The sequence below is a fragment of the Malania oleifera genome, chromosome 11 (assembly GCF_029873635.1).
Source record: "Malania oleifera isolate guangnan ecotype guangnan chromosome 11, ASM2987363v1, whole genome shotgun sequence".
Lineage (NCBI taxonomy): Eukaryota > Viridiplantae > Streptophyta > Magnoliopsida > Santalales > Ximeniaceae > Malania > Malania oleifera.
In genome coordinates, this window is record NC_080427.1 from 31,016,171 (window position 1) to 31,042,591 (window position 26,421).

General features: G+C 35.6%; 1 protein-coding gene across 2 annotated transcripts in view; it reads right to left on the minus strand.

Annotated features, from left to right (window-relative positions):
- Positions 1 to 324: 324 nt before the first annotated feature.
- LOC131168108 (kinesin-like protein KIN-7O) overlaps positions 325 to 26,421 on the minus strand; it is a 113,719-nt gene continuing 87,622 nt past the window's right edge. Inside the window, exons 25-31 of one of the 2 annotated variants that reach the window (XM_058127316.1) lie at positions 23,554 to 23,643; positions 23,315 to 23,452; positions 20,518 to 20,615; positions 19,118 to 19,196; positions 18,930 to 19,049; positions 18,772 to 18,843; positions 325 to 817 (exon numbers count right to left, since the gene is read on the minus strand). In XM_058127316.1, coding sequence (XP_057983299.1) covers positions 590 to 817; positions 18,772 to 18,843; positions 18,930 to 19,049; positions 19,118 to 19,196; positions 20,518 to 20,615; positions 23,315 to 23,452; positions 23,554 to 23,643 — 825 coding nt within the window. In that variant the 3' untranslated portion in view covers positions 325 to 589. The remainder of the gene's footprint in view (positions 818 to 18,771; positions 18,844 to 18,929; positions 19,050 to 19,117; positions 19,197 to 20,517; positions 20,616 to 23,314; positions 23,453 to 23,553; positions 23,644 to 26,421) is intronic. The other variant, XM_058127317.1, reaches the window with a different exon arrangement.

The following is a 26,421-nucleotide window of genomic DNA, read 5'->3' on the forward strand; positions in this document are numbered from 1 at the left end:
AGAAGCATATTTGTATTAGCTACACAAATTCATGTTCCCGAATATACTATTAGAGTTTCAAATGAACTAAGTCATCCGCTTATTTACATGATCAAGTGAGATTTCAAGTCTAACTGTAAAATTCATGATAAAAATTTAAAAAATATTAAACATGATTCTTTTAAGCTCATTTTAGACTCTTTTTGGAAAAATGAATAAAACATGAACAAGACTTGGCATAGATTGTTTAGTTAAGTTTAAACTCAATTCTGGAACTTCTTAAAAGAGAAAAGCCTAAACATGTTGCAGCCCTATTAAATATCTTTGATAGCATAAGCACAACAATAAAGACAGGCATTCAGCCACCATTAAATGAATTCAGTTTTGCATGAAAGTTGGAATGGCAGTCTATAAATATAAAACAGGACTTACAACTTACGTATGCATGGATTTCTATACAAAATCTGGGTAGTGTCAAATTTTCTCAGACAGCTGCACTTTCTAACCTTTCCATTTTCTTGGTTTATAACAATTCCTAGGGTATAAAAATAAAAAATAAAAATAAAAATAAAAAAAACGTTGCAGTCCATGAGAGAACTGTGGTTGTTGCCTATTGACCCTTAGCAGCAGCAAGCTGCTTCTTAAGGTTGAGGACCTCAATGCCATATGAAGCCAATTTATCCTTCAGCTTCCCTGCAGCCTCCTCATATTTCTTGTGCATGAAATTCAACTCATCAGTAGCCTCTTTGTGTCTCCCACGAAAAGTGTCTAACTTTGCTTGTGTCCAGTGGAGCCTCATCCTCAACTTCGCCTTCTCTTTACTGTTACTGCCTTCGACCTGCTCAAGTAGAGTATACAAGAATTGAACAGGGGTTAGACCAATAGATTCTTTTGTTGAAGGGCATCACAATGAAAAGTACATAAAGAAAATGAAAATGAAGCTGGAATTCAGCCTCTCTCTCTCTCTCTCTCTCATCATTATACAATCTTCTTAGGAAGATCATATGGTCTTAATTCATTAAATCATATGATTATTTTTGGCACTGACAATCTCCTAAAAGGGCTACTATATTCCCATAGGCTGTTTCAGAACCCACTTGATGCTTCCCTGTAACAAACAGGTTTACATTGAGCGGACAAAAGAGCCTACTTGAACAAACAGTAACCAATTTTTTCTTTGGATAAGTGATTGAAGTCTGACATGCACAGATTTGATAAAAAGGGAACTGTGAAAATAGGATGAAAAGCTTTAATAGATTGTGCATAATCGATAATAAGAGGTAAAAGGAGGCAATATATGCCACCTAGATATTTCTACTCAAGGAAATTTGTTTATGAGGTAGGTTGTGGCTTCATGAGGATTTTCTGTTTATAAAAGGCTTTTCAGAAGCTCATGTCTGTGCCATAACAAAAAAATAACATTCTAACATCTCAGTTGTTGAAATCTGATCAAGGACTTTGACATTTTGACCCAGACATGAAGTCTAATAGTCACCTGTAGTCGTTGGAAGAGAATATGTCATTTTAGTTTCACGTGGTGTGAGTGTGGGTATTTTTGCCTTCATGTTTTCTTTGTTATTAATATATAGAGGCCAGACCTGGAGCTGCATGCATGCTCCAGGAAACTGCCAACTGGGCTTTCTCTTCTCTTCTCCATCTCTAACCCTAAGTACTGTATTTTCTTGATTGAATCTTCAATTTATTTCAAATTTACCACAGGTATAACTGTTGACATGGTATTGCAGAGTACATTGGTTAGAACCTGCAGACATAGTGAAACAGCTAAACAATATTCATACAGTTGGGCAAGAATAAATGATTTTGAAAGATATGATCAAGGCAATGACTTTATATAGTTTTCACAATGGTCCTTGACTAGCTCTTGCATATGAAACCATACAAACAACAAGTTTTGCAAAATCTTTTTATAAATACACATGGCAGTGAGGAGTTCATCCATTTTCAATATAAGTCAACCCTATTATTCATCTCTTTCCAAAATAATTCTCAGTCATTCTGCGCCAAAAAAATTTTGTAGGATTTTTTTGTTTGTGGAGAATTTTCCAATTAACAATAAGTCATATCCTAGCAGTTTTCTATCAGCTGTTCAACCATATCAAGAATAGGGTTTATATTCCAATGAACGATTAGCATATATATATATATATATATATATATATATATATATATATATATATATTCTAGAATGCGCCTACTTGGTTCTTCACCCCAAGAATTTTTGCTTGTGGACTGAATTAGGCACTCAGTATGTCCTCCCCTCATACAATAAGTTTAAGTCCCAAAAGTAAGGAGGGACTAAAGCTGGCTCTTCTTGTAGTCTTGGAATAATGTCTCTAGTCTTTGGATTTTGCTACCGTTCTTCCTGATTTGGTCAAAAGTAGTACATGCAAGTACAGAAATAGCTACAAGTTCAAGATGCTCAAAAAGTCACAAGAGTGCATCTGCAAACACATTCTTGTTCCTTTTCTTGTAAATAATCTCATAATCATATTCCAACAACTTAGTGACCTACTTGTATTGTTCCATGGAAGAGATTCGTTACTCCAAAAAATAATTCAAGCTCTTGTGATCAGTTCGAATTTGGAAATGCTGGCCAATTGAATACGATCTCTACATCGTTACTACATGCACAATGGCTAGCATCTCTTTGCCAAAATAGACAAGCTGATGTGGGATGGAGAAAGATCCTTACTAGTAAAAGAAATAGAGCATCCATTTTGCATTAAAACCAATGCTGACTCTTGATGCATTAAACTCAATGATGAACACTTTGTTGAAATCTGGCAAGGCAAGAACCATGGTGGTGGACATTGCATGCTTAAGCTTAACAAAGGCTTCTTCACGTTCCTTATTCCATTTGAATGCGTCCTTTTTAGTAGAGCGGTCAATGGAGTGCTTATCTTCCCATAATCCTTGGCAAACTTGTGTTAGTAACTAGTCAGCCCCAAAAATCCATGCAACATCTTTATTTTTTTTTTGTGGAATAGGCCATTTTGTCATCACTTCTACTTTAGAAGGATCAATTGAAACACTTTCCTGGGAAAAATTATGGCCAAGGTATTCCATATACGGTCAAGCAAAGCTGCATTTAGATTTCTTGACAAACAAATGCTGGTCACAAAGAGTGATGAATATAGTTCGCAAAAGACAGATTATCTACAAAAGATAAGCTATATATCAAGATATCATAAAAAAAAAATATGAGAAGAAACTTACATAGGTGAGGTGGAAAATGTCATTCATGAGACTCGGAAAGGTGGAGGGAGCACTGGTTAACCCAAAAGACGCATCCAAAAACTTGTAATGGTCATCGTGAGTCCTAATTTCAATCCTCTGAATGTCATCCTCATGTCCTTGACTCTGGTGATAGTTTGATCTCAAGTTGAGTCTGGTGAATTGTTGGGCACCTCCCAACTCATCCACAATAAGGATAAGATATTTATCCTTCACAATGCTCTTGTTCAACGCTCAATAATCAAAATATCCACTATGAACCATCTTACTTCTTCACCAATAAGACAAAAGAAGAATATGAACTGGCACTTGGTTAAATTATGCCAACATCTAACATTTCTTTCAACCTTTTCTATTTCTTTTTTCTGAAATAAGGATAGCGATAAGGACAAACATTAGTAGGGATACTACCAGGCAATAAAGGAATGCAGTCATCATGAGTTTGCTAAGATAGCAATCCCTAGGCTTTCATCCTAGCTAGATTGATGTTGTAACTCCTCAAGTGCTCAAAGTTTTACCAAGAAGCCATGTTCGCTCCTTTATAAGAAGCTTCTCCATACAACGGCTTTAAGCTACAATGACATTACCACAACGCTGCCTTTAAGAGTCACTTTTTGGTCGTTCATGGCGAACTTCATAATCAATTTATAAAACTTTCAAGATATATAACCTAAAGTCTATAACCATTTAATACCCAAAACCATTTCATAGTCTCCTAGTGGCAACAAAAAGAAACGAACATACTCATGATTTTGCATGGTAAGGTTAAACTTCAAACACTTGCTCTGACATGTCAAGGTCCTTCTATCTGTATCCTTCATATCAAACTTTTCACGTTGCTCGACAAGATGGGCTCGCCGTTCTGTAAATTCAGTATCCATGAAATTATTAGTGCTGTGCGTATCAATTAAGATACTGATAAGTTGGCAACTTTTAGGGAGCCATTAATTTTCATGGTTTGAGTAGTAGCATATCCAACTAAAGCATGAATTGAAGAAGTGATAGATTCATCATTATCATCAAAGTCCAAACCTCCCTAATCTAAATTAGCAAAGTCATCCTTAATCTCTTTTGGCTGCACTAGTTCAACTATCAATAGTCATCCCTTTTCGCAACGGTGTCCCCTATGCAACTTCTCATCACTATGCTAGCACAAACCCTTCGTTGTTTGCTATTTAAGTTCTTCCTAAGTCGATCATTTAGTAGGAGGATTTCGAGGAGCAAATGGTGTGACAGTGCTACAGACATTCTACTCATTTATGGTTATGTTGGAGCATGCCCCAACTTCTTTTCTTCTAGCTATGCAATGGTAATTGCAGTGGTCATAGTCCGTGGCCCATGCACTTTGATCTCATGCCAAATGTCAAACAAGAGACCTTTAATAAAAGTACTAACGAGCTGACTTCCATTTCAATTTTAGCTAAGTTTGACAGCAACTCAAATTGTGTCTAGTACTTCAAGACAGTGCTAGATTGGTGTATTTTGGGAAGCTCTCCATCAATATACTCATATCCAATGGGGCCAAATCGAGCAGATAATCTAGAAACAAATCCTCCCCATGGAGGCATTCCATAGCTAGTTTCAAACCAATCATACCATTGAATAGCATCACCATCCAGTCTAATGACAACAATATCAACTTTAGATGTTTCTTGAGTGCTGTAAGTGAGAATTTTTTTCAGCCCTAGAAACAATCCTACCCAGGAAACTCCACCTTCATACAAGAAGGACCATGATCTCGCTCTCCTTGGTAACTGTTGAACAATTGGGTAAAATGGAAGACCTAACTTCATTGATTGGTCTCTCCATCTATTTATAATAATATATTTCAAGTACAATAATAATGGCCATAATACCTAAGCTCACACTTATTACTAACAAAACTCTTAACATATAATTGTGGGAAAACATGTTTTGTATTTTATGATGTAAATAGCTTAGTTTAGTTTATATTTATATTGTATAAAGCAACTGCAAATCAGGCAGCATGCTGGCACTGAACATGTGCCTGAAATTCTGGCAGCATGTTCCAGAAATTCTGGCTGCAAGTGCCTGAAATTCTGGCAGCATTTAGGTGCTGAAAAACAGCCTGAAAATATGGCAATAACTATGTAAAGTTCTCCTATATAATGAAAGAAACCATATGGAATGGATATTTAGACCAAAAACTGACATGGTATCCGAGCCTACTGCTGCTTCTTTGCTGCTTTACCCTGCTTTTTAGTTTAAAAAAAAAAAAAAAAAACCAGAGTATTCTTGCACTTTTTCTATTCTTAGAAGCAGTTTCAGCTCTTATTTCTACCATTGCCAGCCTTCATTGCTGGTGGATTTGCTCAGCCTTCATTGCTGAAATTTCTTGAAGCAGGTTCTGTTCTTATTTCTACCGTTAGCAGCCCTCATTGATGGTGGTTTCCGATACTTTTCAGTTCAGCCTTCATTGCTGAAATTTATTTCTTATCAGCCTTCATTGCTGGTAGTTTCAAGTGATCAGACTTAAATCACCAAGAGATCATTGTTTGTGACAAATGTCGGAGGTTGCAGAGACAACCACTACAGCACAATCAGAGGAGATTGTTCGATCCCAGCAACCCGGGGAATGCATATAGGCTGAATGGAAAAAACTATCTCAACCAAGAAGAGGTCGAGAGGGTGAGATCTCTTATTGGCAATCTTGACAAATTTTCAAGTACTTGCTCATTGGCATATTCAGGTGAGTTTCCTACGCCTATTGGATTAAGTGTCTCTGGTGAAACCTTTGCCAACTCGGTCATGGACTCAGGAGCTACCGACCATATGACCCACTCACCAAATGTTTTTTTCACATATTTGCCTTGCCCAAGCAGTAGGAAAATAGCCACGGCCGATGGTTCCTTGACCACTGCAGCAGGAGTAGGAGATGTCAAAATAAGCCCATCACTGATTTTAAAAAATGTTTTCCATGTTCCTAGAGTATCCACAAACCTTGTCTCTATTCAAAAACTTGCCCAAGATATACGTTGCAAAGTGGTTTTTCATCATAGTTATTGTGTATTTCAAGATGAGGATTCAGGGAGGATAATTGGACATGCTAGAAAATGGGATGGACTCTACTACCTCGAAGCACCAAGTCAGTCAAACATTACCAAGGGCCAATTATCTCACTCTTTTGTTTCTGAGCATTTTTCGTCCAATGAAGAGAAAGTTTGGCTTCACCATCGCCGACTTGGACATCCGTCATTTAGAGTCATTAAAATTATGTTTCCTTCTTTATTTAAAGGTTTAAATGTTAAGAATTTTTATTGTGAAGTGTGTGAACTTGCTAAAGACAAACAACTATCTTTTCCAATCAGTGATAAAAGAAGTTCTACTCCTTTCTATCTCATTCACAGTGATATTTGGGGTCCTTCTAATATTCCTAATGTTTATGGGGCACGATGGTTTGTGTCATTTATTGATGATTGTACTCATGTTACTTGGCTTTTCTTGCTCAAACATAAATCCGATGTCAGTACTGTTCTTCCAATTTTTTGTTCTATGGTTAAAAATCAATTTGGGGTCAATATCAAAAGGTTTAGATCGGATAATACTAGGGATTATTTCAATCAAGTCCTAACTTCATACTTTTAGAAGGAATAGTACACAAGTCATCTTGTGTCAATACCACACAGCAAAACGGTGTAGCAGAAAGGAAAAATGGTCACCTTCTTGAGTCAACCCGAGCTTTCATGTTCCATAAAAATGTGCCTAAATGCTTTTGGGGGGATGCAATTCTTACAGCCACTTGTCTGATAAATCATTTTCCTTCTAGAGTCTTGGGATTCAAAAGTCCAACGGAAATGCTCTCAACATTCTATCCTAACCTACAGACTACAAATAATCTTGTCCCTAGGATATTCGGGTGCGTGTCATTTGTTCATATTCATAGTCAAAGTAGGGGCAAGCTAGATATAAGGGCGTTAAAATGTGTCTTTTTGGTTTATTCTTCGACTCAGAATGGGTTGTTGGCCTAACATGACTTTCGAATCTTGTTTTGATGATAACAAATAAAGGTTAATTTAACAAGTTATTGTTTAAGTGATGATATTTCAGGAAACCTAGTATGACAAAGTTCAAAAGGTTCAAAGAAATGAAAGTCCAAGATCACAAGTACCATAAAGCTATACTTCATCAAAGTGATCAAAAGAAAAGCTCAAGAGTACCAAGATGTTCAAAACATGTGGAAGCTAAAGAAGACTCAAGCTCAAGTCAAGATGACTCAAAGCAAAGAAATACATGAAGACTTCAAGCTTAGAGAGTTTTTAAGTCTTTAGGAAGTCTTATGTAAGTACTTCATTATAAATATCATTTTGAATGTTTTGAGCTCATTAGGGGTTGATATGGACTTAGAGACCTTGCTTTGAAAACCCCGGAAAAAGCTTTTTAAATGTATCAAAGCAAGATGGCTAAGGATTTTAGAAACAAACCTCAAAAACAGGTTTTATAACTATTTAGGTGACTGAGCTTCAAACCTCAGGCGACTGACCCCTGAATCCTCAGGCGCCTGACCCTGTTTTAAACTGAAATTTTACACAATGTTCAGAAGGTTCAGGCAACTAATCCTGAAGGGCTTAGGCGACTGACCCTCGAAAGGCTAGTTTTTTAAACAGATTTTTAAATTCAAATTTATGTTGCTTGTGCCCCAAACTTTGTATAAACTTGGGAAACACTCCAAGTAACTTGGGCAACACAAATTACACACTTTTTGAGCCTACAAATACATGGTTCCTCAAATCAAATCAGTACCAAGAATTGAAAATTAGTTTTCAAGCCATATTGCTCACTCTCTCTCAAAGCTCTCTTGCTCACATATTCTTACTGAGATTTTTTGAGATATACTGAGTCTCTGATCACTCTTCTCTGAGCTCAAACTTTTGAGTTACTGATTCATATCAAGAGAAGAATTCCGGTGATACATTCTTGAGCTTCAAATCTCATTCTCTTTGATATTTACTTTGAAGTATATTAGTGCTATAAATTGTACTAACCAACTCTATTTGAGAGCATCTCTTGTACAAAAGAAATATTTCTTGTTTCCTTGTTTTCTTTGACGGTTTAGGGTTATTGGATCATTGCACCGAGCGTGGGGTATCGTTTGGATAGGGGGCTCCACCCTAAAGGAGGGATTGTAACGGTTTTTTCTACTCACAAAGGAACGTTATAGTGGAATCCTTAGGTGGTCTTACCTAAGGCGAGGACGTAGGCTGGGTATAAGCCAAACCTCGTAAAAATCTTAGTCTCATTCTCTATCCTTACTCTTTCAATTTATGCATATATAAATTACATGGTTGTGTATCCAAGTGCAGGAAGCTGAAACAATTGAGATTGAAAAGAACTTTTAATTTAAGGAAATACGTTGATTAATCTTTTGCTAAAACCTTAAAGGGAGTATGTTGATTAATCGTTTGCGGAAACCTTGGTTAAAAGGAAGCGCATAAAAATTCATAAATACAGGGCTTTTACCAAACTCTACGCTAAGTTATACAAACACTGAATTAAGGAAGCTCTGCTGCAACTTTGTGTTGGTAACTTGTGAATGATAAATTGGTTGATTGGCTGATTGATTGACATTTTTTAAAGCATCTCATTAAGAATCTTTGGCTTGTGTTGATATTGAGTGTGGATTGTGGTTGGTTTAATTAAGCATTTAAAATCAAAACATTCTTGTGTGTTTGCTAAGTATACAAAAGGTCGTGAATTTGTAAAAAGACTTAAAAGAATTTTATAAACCCAATTCACCCCCCCTCTTGGGACTACACCATAATTTTCAGGGGTATTGTAGAGAATGAGAAAGAAACAATTGTATATTCAATTGTGTATTCTTTACATACTTGAGTCCCTATTTAACATGTACACAGAGAATAAAATATGAAAAAACAGAAGAGGACACAACTTGCAGTTGAGTTATATATTTAGCTTCGGTGGGGGGTCTCATTTATAGCCTCTGTCTTGTGGCAAGATCTCATGGTAGGTGGCCGTCATTCACACTGCTGGCCATCATTCACCAACCGTGGCCACCGTTCACACTGATGGCCGTAATTCCACACTCCCCCTCAAGTTGGATCATAGATATTGATAATGTCCAACTTGCAAATAAACTCTTGCAAATAAATTCCATTCTTTTTTAGTGCCCTTATCTCTTCCACGATTGCCTCTCTCCACTCTGGAATCTCCAAGGCTTCTTGAATGTTTTTAGGAATCTGGATTCTGCCAAGGTTAGAAGTAAAAGCACGACACTTGGCAGAAAGAGCATTGTAAGATACAAATTTTGAGATAGGGTGGAGCATACATGAACGAGGTTGTTTTCTAAGAGCAATGGGTAAGTCATGTTTTACTTGGTCGGGATTGGAGTTGAACTCATGAGGAGTTGGAACTATCACCGATTCTGACTTATTTGGTGCTTCGAAAGTGTGTGTCTCTTTGGACTTTGATTTTGGCCTTCTTGAGTAGACAAGTGTTTCCTTATTTGTTTGTATTCCCACATCTCCCCTTGAGTTCAAGTTTCCTTCTGTACTAGGCGAAGGAGCAGATATAGGGTATGGAGTGGTCTCGAAAACAGCAATATCGAAGTAGTCTAAGTTTGAGGGTCGAGCTTTACTCAAAGACTCCCCCTGAAGCGAGTAGTAGGGGGTATGTTCGAAGAAGGTGACATCCAAGCAGACGTAGAGTTTCTGGGAGATCGGGTCATAGCAGTTGTAACCCTTCTGTGTGGGAGAGTAACCAAGAAAGATACATTTAAGTGCTTTGGGATCCAATTTGTTTCTCTTGGGTGCGCGAATGTGGACAAATACAGTGGACCCAAAGACACGAAGTGGAAGATGTGAGTCGAGGCAAGAATTGGGAAAAGTCTCTTGGAGTTTTTGGAGCGGAGTTGCAAAGGATAGGACTCTACTAGGCATTCAGTTAATGAGGTATGTGGCTGTCAAAATTGAGTCACCCCAAAATTTTGTTGGCATGTGAGAGGTGAACAACAAGGCACGAGCAACTTCAAGGATATGTTGATTTTTCCGTTCAACAACCACATTTTGTTGAGGGGTGTCAACACAAGAGCTTTGATGGATAATACCATTCTCTTGAAGCTACGTGCCCAAAGAGTGATTGAAATACTCAGTACCATTGTCAGTACGAAGGATTCGAATTTTGGTACGAAACTAGGTTTGTATCATAGAGTGAAAATTCATGAAGACTGATCGAACCTTAGTTTTATCAGTCAATAAATATACCCAACACAGACAAGTGTGATCATCAATAAAAGTAATAAACCATTTTGTATGGGTCCTATTAGGAGTACGAGAAGGTCCCCATAGATCACTATGAATTAGACTAAATGGCATGGATGGTTTATACTGAGATCTAGGAAAAGTAGTACGATGGTGTTTGGCAAGTTCACACACCTAACACTGAAAATCTAAGGCAGTTTTATTCGAGCATATTGAAGGAAATAAGTGCTGCAAATACTAAAAACTAGGATGTCCCATCCTTTTGTGCCATAACAAAAGTTCACTTTCCCTAGTACTAGATGCAGAATTACAAATAGTAGGAGGACATGGTCCATTCACATTAGCTTTGTCGAAGTAGTAGAGCCCGTCACATTCCTTAGGACTGCCAATCATCTTCCCCAATGATAGGTCCTGAAAGACACAATGAGTGGGTAGGAATTTAGCTGAGCAATTAGACTGTTTGGTTAACTGACTAATAGACAGAAAATTGCACAATAAATTAGGAACATGGAGGATAGATTCAAGAGTAATAGATTCAGAAATACTAATACTCCATTTGCCAACGACAAGGGATAGAGGTGGCTCACTCTAGAAAGGGCATTTTTATATCTCAGCAAAAGCATGTTATGGATCTCCTCAAAGAAACCAGCAAAACGGCATGCAAACCAGCAAGTACTCCAATAGATCCTAACCTTAGACTTGGAAAGGTAGAGGAGGATGCTGCAGTAGACAGAGAAATGTACCAACGCCTGGTAGGAAGAATCGTTTATCTATCTCACACACAACCGGATATAGCTTATGTGGTGAGTGTGATTAGTCAATTTATGCATAGCCCAAAGGATGTCTATTTGCAGGCAGCCCTCCGAGTGTTACAATACCTCAAAGGGACACCAGGAAAAGGTATTCTGTTTAAAAGGAACGGAAGCTTAGTTCTTGAGGCATACACAAATGCTGATTATGTTGGGTCAATTGTGGACAGGAGTTCGACCTCTGGATATTGCACCTTTCTTGGTGGAAATCTTGTGACGTGGAGTAACAAAAAAAATGTGGTGGCTCGGTCTAGTGCAGAGGCAGAATTCCTAGCAATGGCTAAGGGTGAATGTGAACTACTTTGGTTGAAAATTATCTTAGAAGACATGAAGATTAAGTGGGATGGTCCGATGAGACTCTATTGTGATAATAAGTCCACAATCAGCATAGCTCATAATCCAGTACAGCATGATCGAACAAAGCACATTGAAATTGATAGACCCTTCATCAAAGAAAAGTTGGAGAGCGGATTGATCTGTACACCTTATGTGTCTACACATGGCCAACTTGCTGATGTTCTTACCCCTCCAGAGTATTGTATCCAAGGTGGGAATAGAAAATACCTATTCACCAGCTTGAGGGGGAGTGTAGGAAAACATGTTTTGAATTTTATGTTGTAAATAGCTTAGTTTAGTTTGTTTTTATATTGTATAAACCAGCTGCAAATCAGGAAGCATGCTGGCACTGAACATGTGCCTGAAATTCTGGCAGCATTTAGGTGCTGAAAAACAGCCTGAAAATATGGCAATAAATATGTAAAGTTCTCCTAAGTTCTCGTATATAATGAAAGCAACCCTATGGAAGGGATATTCAGACCAAAAACTGACAATAATAATAATGCTAAATGATTAAACAACCATTAATACTCCCCCTCAAGCTGGAGCATATATATCATATGCTCCTAGCTTGTTGCAAATGAATTTCACACAGCACTTCCCAAGGCTTTAGTGAAAAAATCAGTAAGTAGAAACTCAGACTTCTTGTAATGAGCTTCTATACAAGTTTCTCCCAAATAAAGTGGCTATCAACTTCAATGTGCTTTGTCTGCTCGTGGAAGATCGGGTTGGAGGCAATATGAATAGCAGCTTAATTATCACACATCAACTACATAGGCTGAGAATGTGGGAAACCTAGTTCTTTCAACATGTTATTCAACCAAACAAGTTCACATGTAGCGTGCGCCATAGCCCTATACTCTGACTTAGCACTTGACCTAGCCACCACAGTTTGTTTCTTACTTTTCCAAGACATCAAATTACCACTGACAAAGATACAATACCGAGTTGTGGATCTTCAGTCGAAAGATGACCTGGCCTAGTATCCCTGAATATGAGTTTAACCCTGGTCCTAATATAAGAGACCTCTCCCTGGTGCACCTTTGAGATATCTCAAAATACGAATTACTACATCTTAGAGACTTGTTCTCTTGGAATCAAGAAATTGACCCACAAAACTTGTTGTGAAGGATATATCTGGTCGAGTGACAGTGAGATAACTCAACTTTCCAACAAGTCTCTGATACCAACCTGGGCTAGGCAACAAATCACCCATACCTAGTACTACTTACTGTGGGAATCCATGGGTGTATCAATAGGTTTGGATCACAACACCCCCGTCTCATCTAAAATATTAAGAACATGTTTCCTTTGTGACAAGACAGTTCTTGTACGAGGTCTCGATACTTCTATATCCAAGAAGTACTTCAATTATACCAAGTCTTTGTCTGAAACTTACTCTGTGGGAAAGGCTTTAGGTCCTGGATGCCTCGATCATCATCACTAGTGATCACAATGTCATCCACTTACACAATAAGCAAAATCCTGCAAAATCAAGTATGACGATAAAATATAGTGATCTACGACACACCGATGGCGGCCAAACTCAACTACTACAAAATTAAAATGTTCAAACCATGCACTTGGAGATTGTTTTAATCCATATAATGATTTCTTAAGCCGACATACTAAGTCTAATTCCCTTGAGCAACAAACTTAGGTGGTCGCTCCATACCTACCTCCTCATGAAGATCATTATATAGGAAAGCATTCTTCACATCTAACTAATGTAGAGGCCAATGACAAGTGGTGGCTAAAGAGATGAACAAATATACTGAGGCAAAATTAACAACTGGAGAGAATGTGTCTAAATAATCCAAACCATACACGTAAGTATATCCTTTAGCAACAAGGCAGCCTTCAAACGAGCCATGGAACCATCAAGATTGACTTTCATATTGTACACCCAACGACAACCAACCATAGACTTATTAGGAGGAAAAGCTACCAAATCCCAAGTATCATTATCATGTAGTGCATGCATCTCTTCCATCATTGCAGTCCTCCAAAATAGATTTTGGAAGAGCAACATAAGATAAAGTACTAACAAAATAGTAATAAGAGGGTGACAAGAAATCATAACAAAACAAAATTAGAGATTGGATGTTTGGTACAAGTGTGTTTACCTTTCCGAACAGCTATAGGAAGATCAACATCATAGGAAATAAGATCATCTAACGAGTGACGAGGGAACTAGAGGCACAGTAGTTGATGTGTTTAATTTCTATACAAGTTTTGTCATACTTTCGCTCTTATTTTTATGCTAGTTTGTGTTTAATTTTATTATTTATTAGAGTTTTGATTTATTTTGTTTATTTTTAGTTTAGGAATAAATAAATAAAAGGAGTCATGGGATAAGGAGGAAACTTTCCTTTACAAATTCAAATTCCCTTCATCAAGAGTCATTTTCAAACTCAAATTCCTCTCTCGAATTTCATGAAACACCATTAGTATATGGAGCATAACTTTTACTAGAGAACTCCAAAAAGGGCAATCTTGGTATCTGCGGAAAGCTAAGAAAAAATCTCACAACTTTCGTGTTGAATATTTTCAAAGATGGGAAGACCTCAATAGAGAAAATCGCACATCAAGGCGGTGGCATAAAAGGAGGGGATTTGGAGAATCTTGCTTTGGGGAGATAAGAAGGGAGGACAACCAGAGCTTTATAAAAAGGGGATTCGAAGCTGGCAAAAAATGAGGAGGATTTTCTTCACCATTAGAGAGGAATTCAAAGCTTGGAACAAGAAGAAGAGAGAAGCTGAATTGGAGTTGTTGTTAATTGAGACTCTCGATCTACATACATTTTCCATTTTTAATTCTTTCATCTTCTCTTCGTACAATTTTCATTATCAATTCTAGAATTATTAGGGTTTGTTTTGATTCTATTATGAGCTAATTGCTATTGCTAAGGTTACGATGTAACCTCTCCATGACAATTCCAAATCTTATTTCTATGTGATCATAATTTTATCATTCCTTGTGAGTATACATCATTGAGTTTAATGCTTTCACTTATCTGGCCAATAGTTGAGTGATTTTTTGTGCATGTTAATTCGAGAGATAATGCATGTAGTTTAGCTTCGTATGATGTGTGCCGTGAATTGAACGAAAAATAGGAATGTGCCAACGTGATTTGTGCGGCTCTTATGTGAAATATTATTAATCTTAATGTACTCAAATGCTTTTAAATTCGCATATCGTAGGTTATCATATTTTGGGTAATTCTAATTCTACTCGACAGAGGGTCTTAGATAAGTTAGAATATTTCGCTGTCAAATAGGATGATAATTGATTGATTAGGATTTGGGATTGGATTGGTAAGGTGAGTCGGATGCCTTAGTGTTTTCTTCTAGGGTGAAATCTTCTTCTTTTTAAGTATTTAGTTTATTTAATTTTATTTGTTTTCATTTTATTTTTTAGATTCAAAATCCACCACTTTTCTTGATTTTCAAATAATTTAGAATTAGAACAATTTCAATAGTTATTAGGTAAATAGACCTCGTGGGTTCGACATCCTTCTTTATATAACACTTGTTACGATTTCATGCACTTGCGAATTTTCACAACAGTAGTAGAAGTTGGAGGAGGCAATCCTCCCTTAAGTCGTCGTGTGTATGCTTGCAAAAAAGGATGATCCAAGCAACAAGAAGGACTCAAACTAGATGCAAATGTAGGAGGATTGGGCACAAATAATAGGTTTGGATCTGGAAGGCAAGGCAGAGGAAGGGACTCATCAAGGTCAACAAAACTGAAGGAATCAGAGAAGTATGGTGTAGAATCGAAAAAGGTCACATGAATAGAGACAAAGAATCGATGTAAAGTCGGACAATAACATCGATATCCCTTTTGAGTATAGGAATAGCCCAGAAAAATATATTTGATAGAACAAGGATCCAATTTATCTGTTGGAGTTAATTGATGGAAAAAGGACACAGCCATATATGAGGAGGATGAGAGAACAAAGGAGCCTTAGGGAAGATAACTGAATATGGGATTTTGCCACCAAGGACAGAGGATGACATTTCATTGATGAGGGAGAGAGCTATGAGCACAACATCACTCCAAAAAACTTTGGGGACTTTCATTAGATACAATAGGGTACGAGTGACTTCAAGAATATGTTTTTTTTCCACTTCTACAGAGTGCGGGCACAAGAGGACTTATGGATCATACCAAAATTAGTCATATAGGTACTAAATTGGTTACAAAAGTACTCCTAAGCATTATCACAATGAAGTATCCTGATTGGCATATCAAATTGAGTCTTTATTGGGAACAAAAGGAACAAAAGATATTAAAAAACTCAAAATGATCATTCATTAAATATGACGAAGTCATCCTAGAGTAGTCATCAACAAATGTAACAAAGTACCAAAACCTCAACTTCGACGTGACATGACTAGGACCCCAAATATTGGAATGGACTAGCACGAAAGGACTAACCACTCATTTTCTGACTTGGGAAGCAAAGGGAACATGATGATATTTTCCCAATTGACAAGACTCATACTAAAGATTAGACACATAACTCAATGTAGGAACTGGCTGTTTCAACTTGTCCAAGGATGCCCAAGGCGAAAATGGATTTGAAGTGGTGTAGACGTGACTGTGCGGGCAATGGAAAGAGAAGGAAACTCAAGTAAAGTCCACGAGTCTCACCCCTTGTGCCAATTGTCTTCCTCATCTTCAGATCCTGAATAACCACATAATCAGGAAAAAAAAGTAATAGAACAATTAACTAAGTTTGTAAGCTGACTAATTGACCAGAGATTGAAAGGAGATTTAGGAATTTATAAAGCAGAAAAAAGAGAGATGCAAGGAGTAGGATTTACGATTCCTATCCCCTTAACAACAATAGTGGACCCATCATCAAGGGTAACTTGAGGTAGATTTTTAGGATATTGGAGGTCAGAAAAGAAGTTGGTTGCACCAATTATATGGTTAGTTGCAGCAGAATCGATAACCCAAGGACTAGTGGGGATGATACCAGATGACATATAGACTGTATGATTACCTTTCTGGGCAAAATATGCAATGTGATAAGATTCTTGTTGAGACGATTGAAACCGTAGAAACCTTGAATGCTCCTCTGATATAGTCACAATACACAGTTCACTCAAACAAGTGACTAACGAGGGAACCATACTTTTGGGATTCGCAAACTCCATCCCAACACTCACAAATTCAGACCAATGATAACAAGATTAATTAACAACCACAAACAAGGTGACCAACCATGAACAAGTCACAGATAAATCAGTACAGGGCTGCCACAGCACCAAGAAACTCAGATGCAGCCCCAAGAAAGCTACACACAGCACTGGAAAAATTGGAGAGGTGAACCACTGAAATTACCATGGACAAATCACCAACAAACTTATATAACACTGGAACAGCCTCACAAAAACAGCTTATGAACACTACCACTGCTCCAAGAGAGTCACCAATGACTTTTAGTAACACTGAACAACAATCAACAAATTACCACGAGTGCATGACCAAAACAAAGATTGGATCTTTGAGCAAAACACGTCCCCAACAGCTTGATATTCGGGTATATGGAAGTAATTAGGACATTGAATCGAAAAACAAAAAAAAAAAACAGCAAACCCCACTGTTTCAGACCCAATAAACTCAATAAACATTGATGAACAGCTTCACGAAGCATCAAACAACCATTCCTTGGGTGCCGCACATGAGCCATTACAGAAAGGTCAGATCTTTGGACAAAAAAATCATGAAAAACTCCATCAACATGTTAACAGAGGGATTGGATCACTGCTGGATGATTTCAGGTCAAAAACATGCCTGAAAGGAACTTCACACGCCAGTGCTTGGGGTCAGCCCTGGCACCATTCAACCAGCACGTGAGGGCACATGGGACACTTCCTGGAGATGGGATTTCAGTGAGAGGCAGATCGGCAGTGTCTGTTGGTGACTATGATGCTGCTTTTGCAAAATCTATTAGATTTTGTGTTCCTGAACTGGCAGTGTCGCCCAGGAAATTTCCTGCGATTAGTCTGCCTCTGGCAGCTGCTGGCTGTTTTCTAGGGCTATCATGTTGCTGGAAATTCTTCTATGATGGTAAACACGCAGCAGATTTTGGCTTTTAGGGTTCAGTTTTCATGGTGGTGGTAACAATTAGGGTTTAGGTTTCAGCATCATGCTCTGATACCATGTTGAATAATTGGGTAAAATGGGAGACCTAACTTCAATATTAGGTCTCTCCCCGTATTTATAATATATGGCAAGTACAATAGGAATGACCATAATACCATTACAAACTCACACTTATTACTAACAAAACTATAACACATAATAATAATGCTAAGTGACTAAATAACCACTAACAGTAACCTCCTTTGCACACATATGGCTGCTTCTTATGATTCACTGATGTAGAGGCATCATCTCTTGCTTTACAGGAAGATGCACTAAGTAGTTTATAGAGGGATGGCTGGATCTTTTCAAATTAAGGCTTAAACATATTGCTAAATTGAACCTTTAGCCTAAGTTCCATCTGGGACTTGCTGAATTGTTAGAGGCCATTGCGTATGAACAAAGATCAAGAATTTCAAAATCTTGCTTTTGCCAACAGGTTAATGGCAGCCACCAGAACACCGTATTTAATACCAAATTGCAAGACCTGAGGGTTTTATCGTAGGGGAAAATTGGGGAAATTGAAAGGATGGAAAATAGAAAAAGAAAATAGGGTTGATCACTTTAAAGGGGTCTGGCTTCAATTAGCGAAAGGCTCTGAATTATATTATTGCTTGAGTAAAAAATTTGCATAAGGTTACATATAAATAGGCTAAGGAACCCTACTCCTATTAGGAATGTAAAAATTCCCAGTCCAAGTCCTTAATGGATTCAATCCTAATTGATTTGGGAATCCTAACACATTAAATAGAAATCCTAATTGAGTTGAAATCCTAACACATTAAATAGAAATTCTAATTGATTTGGGAATCATAACATTGAATAGAAATCCTAATTGATTTGGGAATCCCAACACATTAATTAGAAATCCCAATTGATTATGGAATCCTAACATTTACATATTTCAATGAAACAATATCTGCACCACCTATTGGACTGATAAGAATGCAAAACCACACATTTTAGCTGCATAAATAAATAAATGTACCAATACTCACATTGTGCATCTTGGTTTCCAAGCCAGAATTCCTCTCTGTCAGTTCCTCCAATTGAACTTTTGCATTCAACAACTATCAAAGAAGAGACTTCTTCACATTATCAAATGATACTATGATTAATTAGAGCTAAATTTAGTAGAGAATTTTCAAAAACCTACCTGCTCATTGTAACTTCTCGTAAGAATTTGGACATCGATGACATGTTTCTGCTGCTCCTCAATCTGAGTTGCCATTTTATCCCTTTCTTTCGTCATAGCAAATAGTTGGTTTTTAAGATTCTGTCAAACAAGAATATGTAAACTTAGGAGGAAGTGGGATGGAGCAAGGATAAAGCAGCGAAACTTACTTCTTGAGATCTTTTGCTCTCAACATCAACTATTTGTAGCTCATTTTTTAGTACATCAATCTCTGAAGACTTCTCCATACTGCAGCAGAATTAAAATTGATGTCAATCAAGGAGTGAAAAAGAACATATGCCAATTGTGTAGATAGTCAATGAGGTTTCGAGTAAGAACAAGAATCATCTATTAAGCATAGTTGTTAGAATCTTATAATTTGAAGATCAATTCATACTATTCATATCAATTCCACACCAAATCAATTCAAATCTTACAAGAGAATTAAAAAACAACCAAATAGTTGCAGAGTCTATTAATTCCCCCCTTGAATAATCCATCGATTCGCATGGTTCTGAATATTTCATATACAGTCAGAGAAAAAAATCCCCAAACAGCATTTCTTCATTTTATTGCTTGTTTTTTACACAATTGCCTTCTGTTCATTGTCTATTAGTTCTGTGCTGAAAAGGAGGAGATGAGAACTTTAGGTGTTATGTTGGAGTATAGTTGTTTTGACATTCAGAAGAAGGGGCAAAACACTCGTTGGCTAAGGTGGTACTCATGTTTTGTTTTATTGTTTAGAATCACCGGTTGGTTTTTTTTTTTTGGTAGTTTGTTCAATTATTTATCTGTTTTATTTTAAGTTTTTTTTTTCTTCCTTCTTTACAAGAGAAAGTGAATGAATGAATATGATATTTTTAATTGATGGCAAACACCAACCAGTTGGTTTTTTTATTTTTTGGCTAGTTTGTTCAATTATTTATCTGTCTTTTTTTTTCTTCTTCTTAACTAGAGAAAGTGAATGAATGAATATGATATTTTTAATTGATGGCAAACACAAAAAATACAATTTTTCATTATTTTTTTCTTGATTCCTTCCCTTAAACAACATTAAGTTCATTTTTTATTATTTTTTCTCAGCCCCTTCCCTTTTTATTGTTTAGGGAAAGCATGCAATAGAAATATGACTTTTTTATTTTTAAAATTTAAATGTATTTTTCTTGGCATTGATAGATCACTATATGCATGTCATTTGGAGTCAATTTTGGAAATTTGTACTGAATCTCACTTTGATTCAATTCTCAATTTCTGAAAAATTGGGATTTCAAATCACAATTTGAATCTCGATTTGACAACTATGCTATTGACTTGGTCTGAAAGAGTGATGGTTTCCTTTTCTTTTTCCCACAGGGGTGACGTGCTTTCATTTTTCATCATTTGATATAGAAAAGAGTGGCAGCAAGAAAAGTTTTTTCTTTTTTTTCTTGTATTGATCTTCTTAAACATTTTTTCTTGATGTTGTGGTGAGGAGGAGCAGATGGGGCAGGGACATATGGAACATTATCAGTTTGGCCAACCAAATTAAACAATGCTAACCAAAGAGTGAAGATCCAATTGTCGAACAAACCTGCAATTTTTCTCCGATGCTGCCTTTTCCTCACAAGATGCCAATCTTTCCTCAAGGACCCTGCATTCTTCTCTACAAGACTCCAATTCTTCTCTCAGCTGACATTTTATCACATTCATAATCATTCAGGCAAATAATAAAAAAAAAATTAAAAAAATTGAGGCTTATATGGCCACAACAGCAAAGAGAATTATTAAAGTTTGATATACATTGTTGGCCCACAACCTAAAAGCTTAAGCTTTTTGGTAAAGTGGTAAACATGGTATCAAAGCTGGTTACCAAGAGGTCCAAAGTTCTAGTCTTGTTGCCTGTGTTTATTGTATGGTATTTGAAAAATGATTGTATTTCCTATAATGGGTCATATTATCATGTCTTTAGCTCTAAAAAAATATTAAAAAAAAAATGTCTTTAGCTCTCCACATGCTGTTGGGCTGCACATGCAGGGAGTGTTAAAGCTTGATATGTATTGTTGGCCCTCAGCCTAACAACTTAAGCTTTTAGGTAAAGTGGTAATCTAACATAAATAAATGAGAAAATGATTATGGACTAAAAATTAAAAGATAAAAGCTACAATTTAAGGGGCAAGGAAGTGTTCTAAATTTTTTAAAAACTGAATACGAAATTTTCAAATCAAACTCTATATAAACCCAACGTCACTAGATGGGGATCAGCCTGAAGAACAGCAGGAAACACCTACTATAGCCCCACCCTTACAAAGGCACCACCCTCTATATCAATGCCATGATCATTAGAAACTCATAGTGAGAGGCAGCCCCTCTCTTAGTAATCAGCCTCAAGCCCTCTAATTAAACCAAGAAAACTAGATTATAACCATGGTGTTAAAACTCGGACGAGTGACCAACCTGGTGAAGCCACTGGGTCGGTTCAATCGGTGGTCCAATTGGTCATATATATACATATACTTTTGATAACAAAATAAAATATATTAAGAAAGAGATAGTACAATTATAACAACAACAACAAGCCTTAAGGTCCCACTAGGTGGGATCAACTACATGAATCCTTTTACACCTATTCACCTAATCAAGAGCATTTTCATTTACTAGATTAAGATCTATTAAATCCTTCCTCACTGCCTCATTCTAAGTTATTTACCCTTACCCGTTTTCATGCCAAAAACAATAACTAACTCACTCTTCCTCACAAGTGCGCTTCTAGGTCTGCGCTTCAAATGTCCAAACCATCTAAGTCATCCCTCCCTTATCTTGTATCCAATTGGTGCTATGCCTAGTTTATTGCATATATGCTCGCCCTTACTTTATCCTTTAATGTTATACCACTCATCCACTTTAGCATTCCCATTTTCGCAACGTTAACTTTTTTGTACATGTTTCTTAGTTGCCCAATATCCTAAACCATAAAGCATAGCCTCTTATAGAAATTTCCTTTTAATTTTCAGGGTATTCTACAGTCACACAAAACACCTTTTGTACTCCTCCATTTTACCCTACCTGCTTTAATTCTATATATCACATCCTCTTCAATTTCCCCTTCCACTTGCATAATAGATCCAAGATATCAAAATCTATAAATGCTATTAATTTCTTGATTATCAATTTAATCTTCTCTCTGCTACTCCTCCATACATTACTAAAATTACATTTCATAGATTCTATCTTATTCCTACCTATCCTAAAACATTTAAACTCTAAAGCAGTTCTCCAAAGTTCAAACTTAGTTTCCACTCCACTTTGACCCTTTGACCCTTCTTCACCTTTGATTTCCCCCCATCAAGCCTAACTTCATTTCCTCAATGATCAGACAACTTAAAGCCCAATTCCTCCAATAGACACTGAGTTCAATGTCTTTCCCAGGAATTTCTAGAACTAGAGTAAGCAGAATTCCATCCTTGACCTTATGTTCAACTTTAGTAGCGTCATCATCAAACATATTAATTCCCTTTAAACCTTCTAAAGGAGGACCCAGCACATAAGATAAATCTTCGAGGCAGCCAGTGCAAGAATCAGAGGAATATCCATACTGATCCCGAATACGATCCAAATGTAAACCTTTCTCACATTCAAAATCAATACTCCCTACACTCTCCTCATCTGAAACATCTCTCCATCTCTTACTACCCTTGCACCATTTGGCCCTCCCACCAATGGCTCCTCCACCACACTAGAACACCAGTTCGCCAAAATTTCTATCCAGACCCTTCATCTGGAACGGTGAGCTGACTCTTTCCCATCCGACCAAGTCAAACTAGCTAGTCCAATTGAGTTTTCAAAACTATGACCATAACAACCATATCAATTCGGAAAGCTCCCTTCTGCTGCACCAATACATCAACCACACTTTAGCCAACATTTTTAGCCCCCCCCCCCTAAAAAAAAAGAAGAAAAAAAAGTAGAATCATTCTCCACTAAAATCATCTTTTGAGCATTGTATGAAAAATAGTTCAATTTTTTTATTTATTCATCTTATACCGATATTGTACTTGCCAAAAGAAATGGATGCATACTGAGAACTGTATTTCTCATGGCTTGCTTCAATGAAGAAAGTGACTTAAAACATAGGGCAATCCCTTTTTCAATACATACACTTAGTTCAACCTAGAACTTTACTATATAGTTCATTTCTCCCACTCCCACATGCACATGCATAAATCACAAAAGGAAAGTTTATCTTGCTTTATTTGTTGTACTTTTTCTGAAGGAAAATTGACAGTACTATCCCCTCAAGGAGGACATAAACTTGAAGAAAAATTAAAACCTTTCAGATTCTTTGTTGACAAACTCTCTATCATGTATGACAATCGAATATTGAACATTACCTCTAACAATTCTTTTGACAAACTCATCTCAGTGTTGAATGACTTTGCTTTCTCTGCTATGGCTTCAACAGAAGCTTTCTCCTTAGCAGACCATATTGTCTTTTCCTCCTCCATTTGCAGAAGGGCATCCGTAAGTTGCTGCAAAATTAAAAGTGCAATCGAATAACCAACATTTGCTTAATCAAAACAAAACAGTAAATAAAATGCTATATTAAGAATTGAACCAAAAATTTGGCTACCATTGCTAGCTCTTCCTTTTCTTCTACCAACAAATTGATAGAGCTGACCATTTCTTGATGTTTGGATTCAGAATCTTCCAAGCTAAGTCTCTGGTATAATGGAACAAATATATATCAAATAAAATAAATTAAACCAAAATAGTATATAGTCATCCTAAGTTCAACATACAACAACAACTAAGCCCTAAGGCACAATCTAGGATAACAAGCTTAGAAAGTCGGAGAGCTGTTAAATCTTTCTTATTACCTTGATCCTGATCCTTCTGGACCTACCCCACCCCCCCAACCTATGACCTCTAACATCAACTAAATCAACTCTTTACCAATGAAACACTATTGGTCTATATTAAAAGTCTCCAAACCATCTACCCTGCCCACCCTATTCCTACTTCTACAAGTGCTACAGGAGCTTACTACAGGGTTTTATCCCATGATCATTTCAAGTTACACAACCCATCCATCTTAACATTCTTGTTAGCTACATTTACTTTTTGTATATGTAATTTCTTAGTTGCCTAACATTTTGATCCATATAACAAAGTTGATCCTATAGCCACCACTACAGAAATTTTATTTTAATTTTTAAGGTAATTTACGATCACATGATATGCTAGATGCATTTCTCCACTATACCGTACCTACCTGAATCCATGTATCACATTGACTTCAGTTTCATCTTTTGTTTACATAATAGAACCAAGCTAATGAAATACACTACCATTAAAAATTTATTGACCATCAAGTTTAACATGTTCTTTACTATTCCATATAGAATTGCACACATATGTTCTGTCTTTACTACTACTAATTTCGAAACCTCCAGATTTTAAAGCATGCTCTGCAGTTCTTAGATTCTTCTCCACTCTATCTCTAGTGAAAATACATCAAGAAAATATCATCTACAGACAATATATACCATGAAAGCTCAATTTCAATAGGTCTAGTAAGCTCATCCATAACTAAAGTAAAAAAAAAGATTGACACAATGCAGACCCTTGATGTACATATAGTGTAATTTGAAGTTTCCCAGTTTCTCCCCATTTACACCTAATATAGTATAATTACTATAATATAATATAATACAATATATATATTATTTAAATCTAAAAAATAATATTAATATTATGACATCATTAAATATAAATATATAATAATATATTATATATTAATATTTACATTATATGTAATAATATTATAATAGATAAAAAGTAACAGAATAGTATTAAATTATAAAATAGTATGATGTAACAAAGGTCTTAAATTTGATTTCAACTCAAATTTCGAAGCTCCAAAAGTACGGAAATTTCGATTTCGATGTCAATTTTGATTTCGATTTGAAAAAATAACGGATATCAATAGGAAAACATGGAATTCTTTGTGAAACTTTAGAAATGGTTAACAAACATAATAATGTAAGTTTTAGAACTAATATATTACAAGTTAAATACATCTCTGTTGTGTATAAGGTGGAAAAGTTGTAATATAGTATGTTTATTAGACATATTTGTAAGATAATGTACAGCAAACATATTCAGCTAAGACAAATGAAATTCATAAATCATTTAAATATTATTTATTATACAAATAATTATAATTTAGACATAAATGGTTAAATAAAACGCTACTATAAGTTTATTTTTTCATATAATTTCAAAGGGAATTGTAATAATATTTTGTTTCAATAAAAATAAAAAAAAAATTAAATTAAGAGAGAAATTTCACTTCACTCCTAAATCTCTTTCCAAAAAAATTTCATTGTATAGTTAAAATTTCGACATTTTTCATTGAAATTTTGAGATTTGAATAGATTTCGGGATGATTCGTTGATTTCGATGGAAATTATACAAGACGGAAATCGATCGCCATTTCGATTTCGAGGGTGACAGAAACCAAAAATTTCGACAATTTCATGGAAATTTAAGACCATGTCATGTAACTGCAGTATAATTATTTATAATATTATTATGTAGAACCTTAAAATAAGATAAAATTAATATTATTAACATCATTAATACATATATATAATAGTAAACTTTACTAATTATGTAATATGCAAAAAAAAAAAAGATTAAAATACTATTGTGTAATAAAATATAATGCTATGGTGCTTGTTTTATTATATTATTAATCAATATCATTAATTCAATTATATAATAGTAAATTTTATTAATTATATAATGTACAAAAAAAAGAATAAAATATTATTGTGTAATAAAATATAATGTTATGGTAGTTGTTTTATTATATTATTATTTTATAAATAATAAATTATGTTATAGTGTTATAAAATATGAGATTTTTATTTGCATTCAATAAATTACATATTAAAATAAAATACTTATAAAATATAAGATAAAATATAATATTAATAATATAGTTAAAACAATATAATAATAATAAATATGATAAAATATAATACGTAAAGTATAATCAAGTACATGATTATCAAAATGATTTTATTGTAAAAATTATTTATTATATAGCTTAATAAAAATAATATTATATAATAATTATATTTATAATATTATTATGTCATATTAGATTAATTGAATAAGTTTTTTATACTGACTAGACTCATTTTTTATTCCTATGTTCATATATACTAAAATTACGAAACACTAAAATACGATTTCAATTCCGATTCTGTGTTAAACCAAACATGAGAGAGGAATCTAGCATTCCGTTTCCGATTCCAATGAATTCCGATTTCGATTCCAATTTAAATTGTAAACCAAATGCTGCCTAATTTGTTCTTAATATATGCACAAATGCAAACACGCGCACACACTTATAGTGAAACTTCAGGGACGTATAATTGAACGCACACTAGGGGTAGAAATGAGGGACAGAAAATTAATTTTGTTCTAC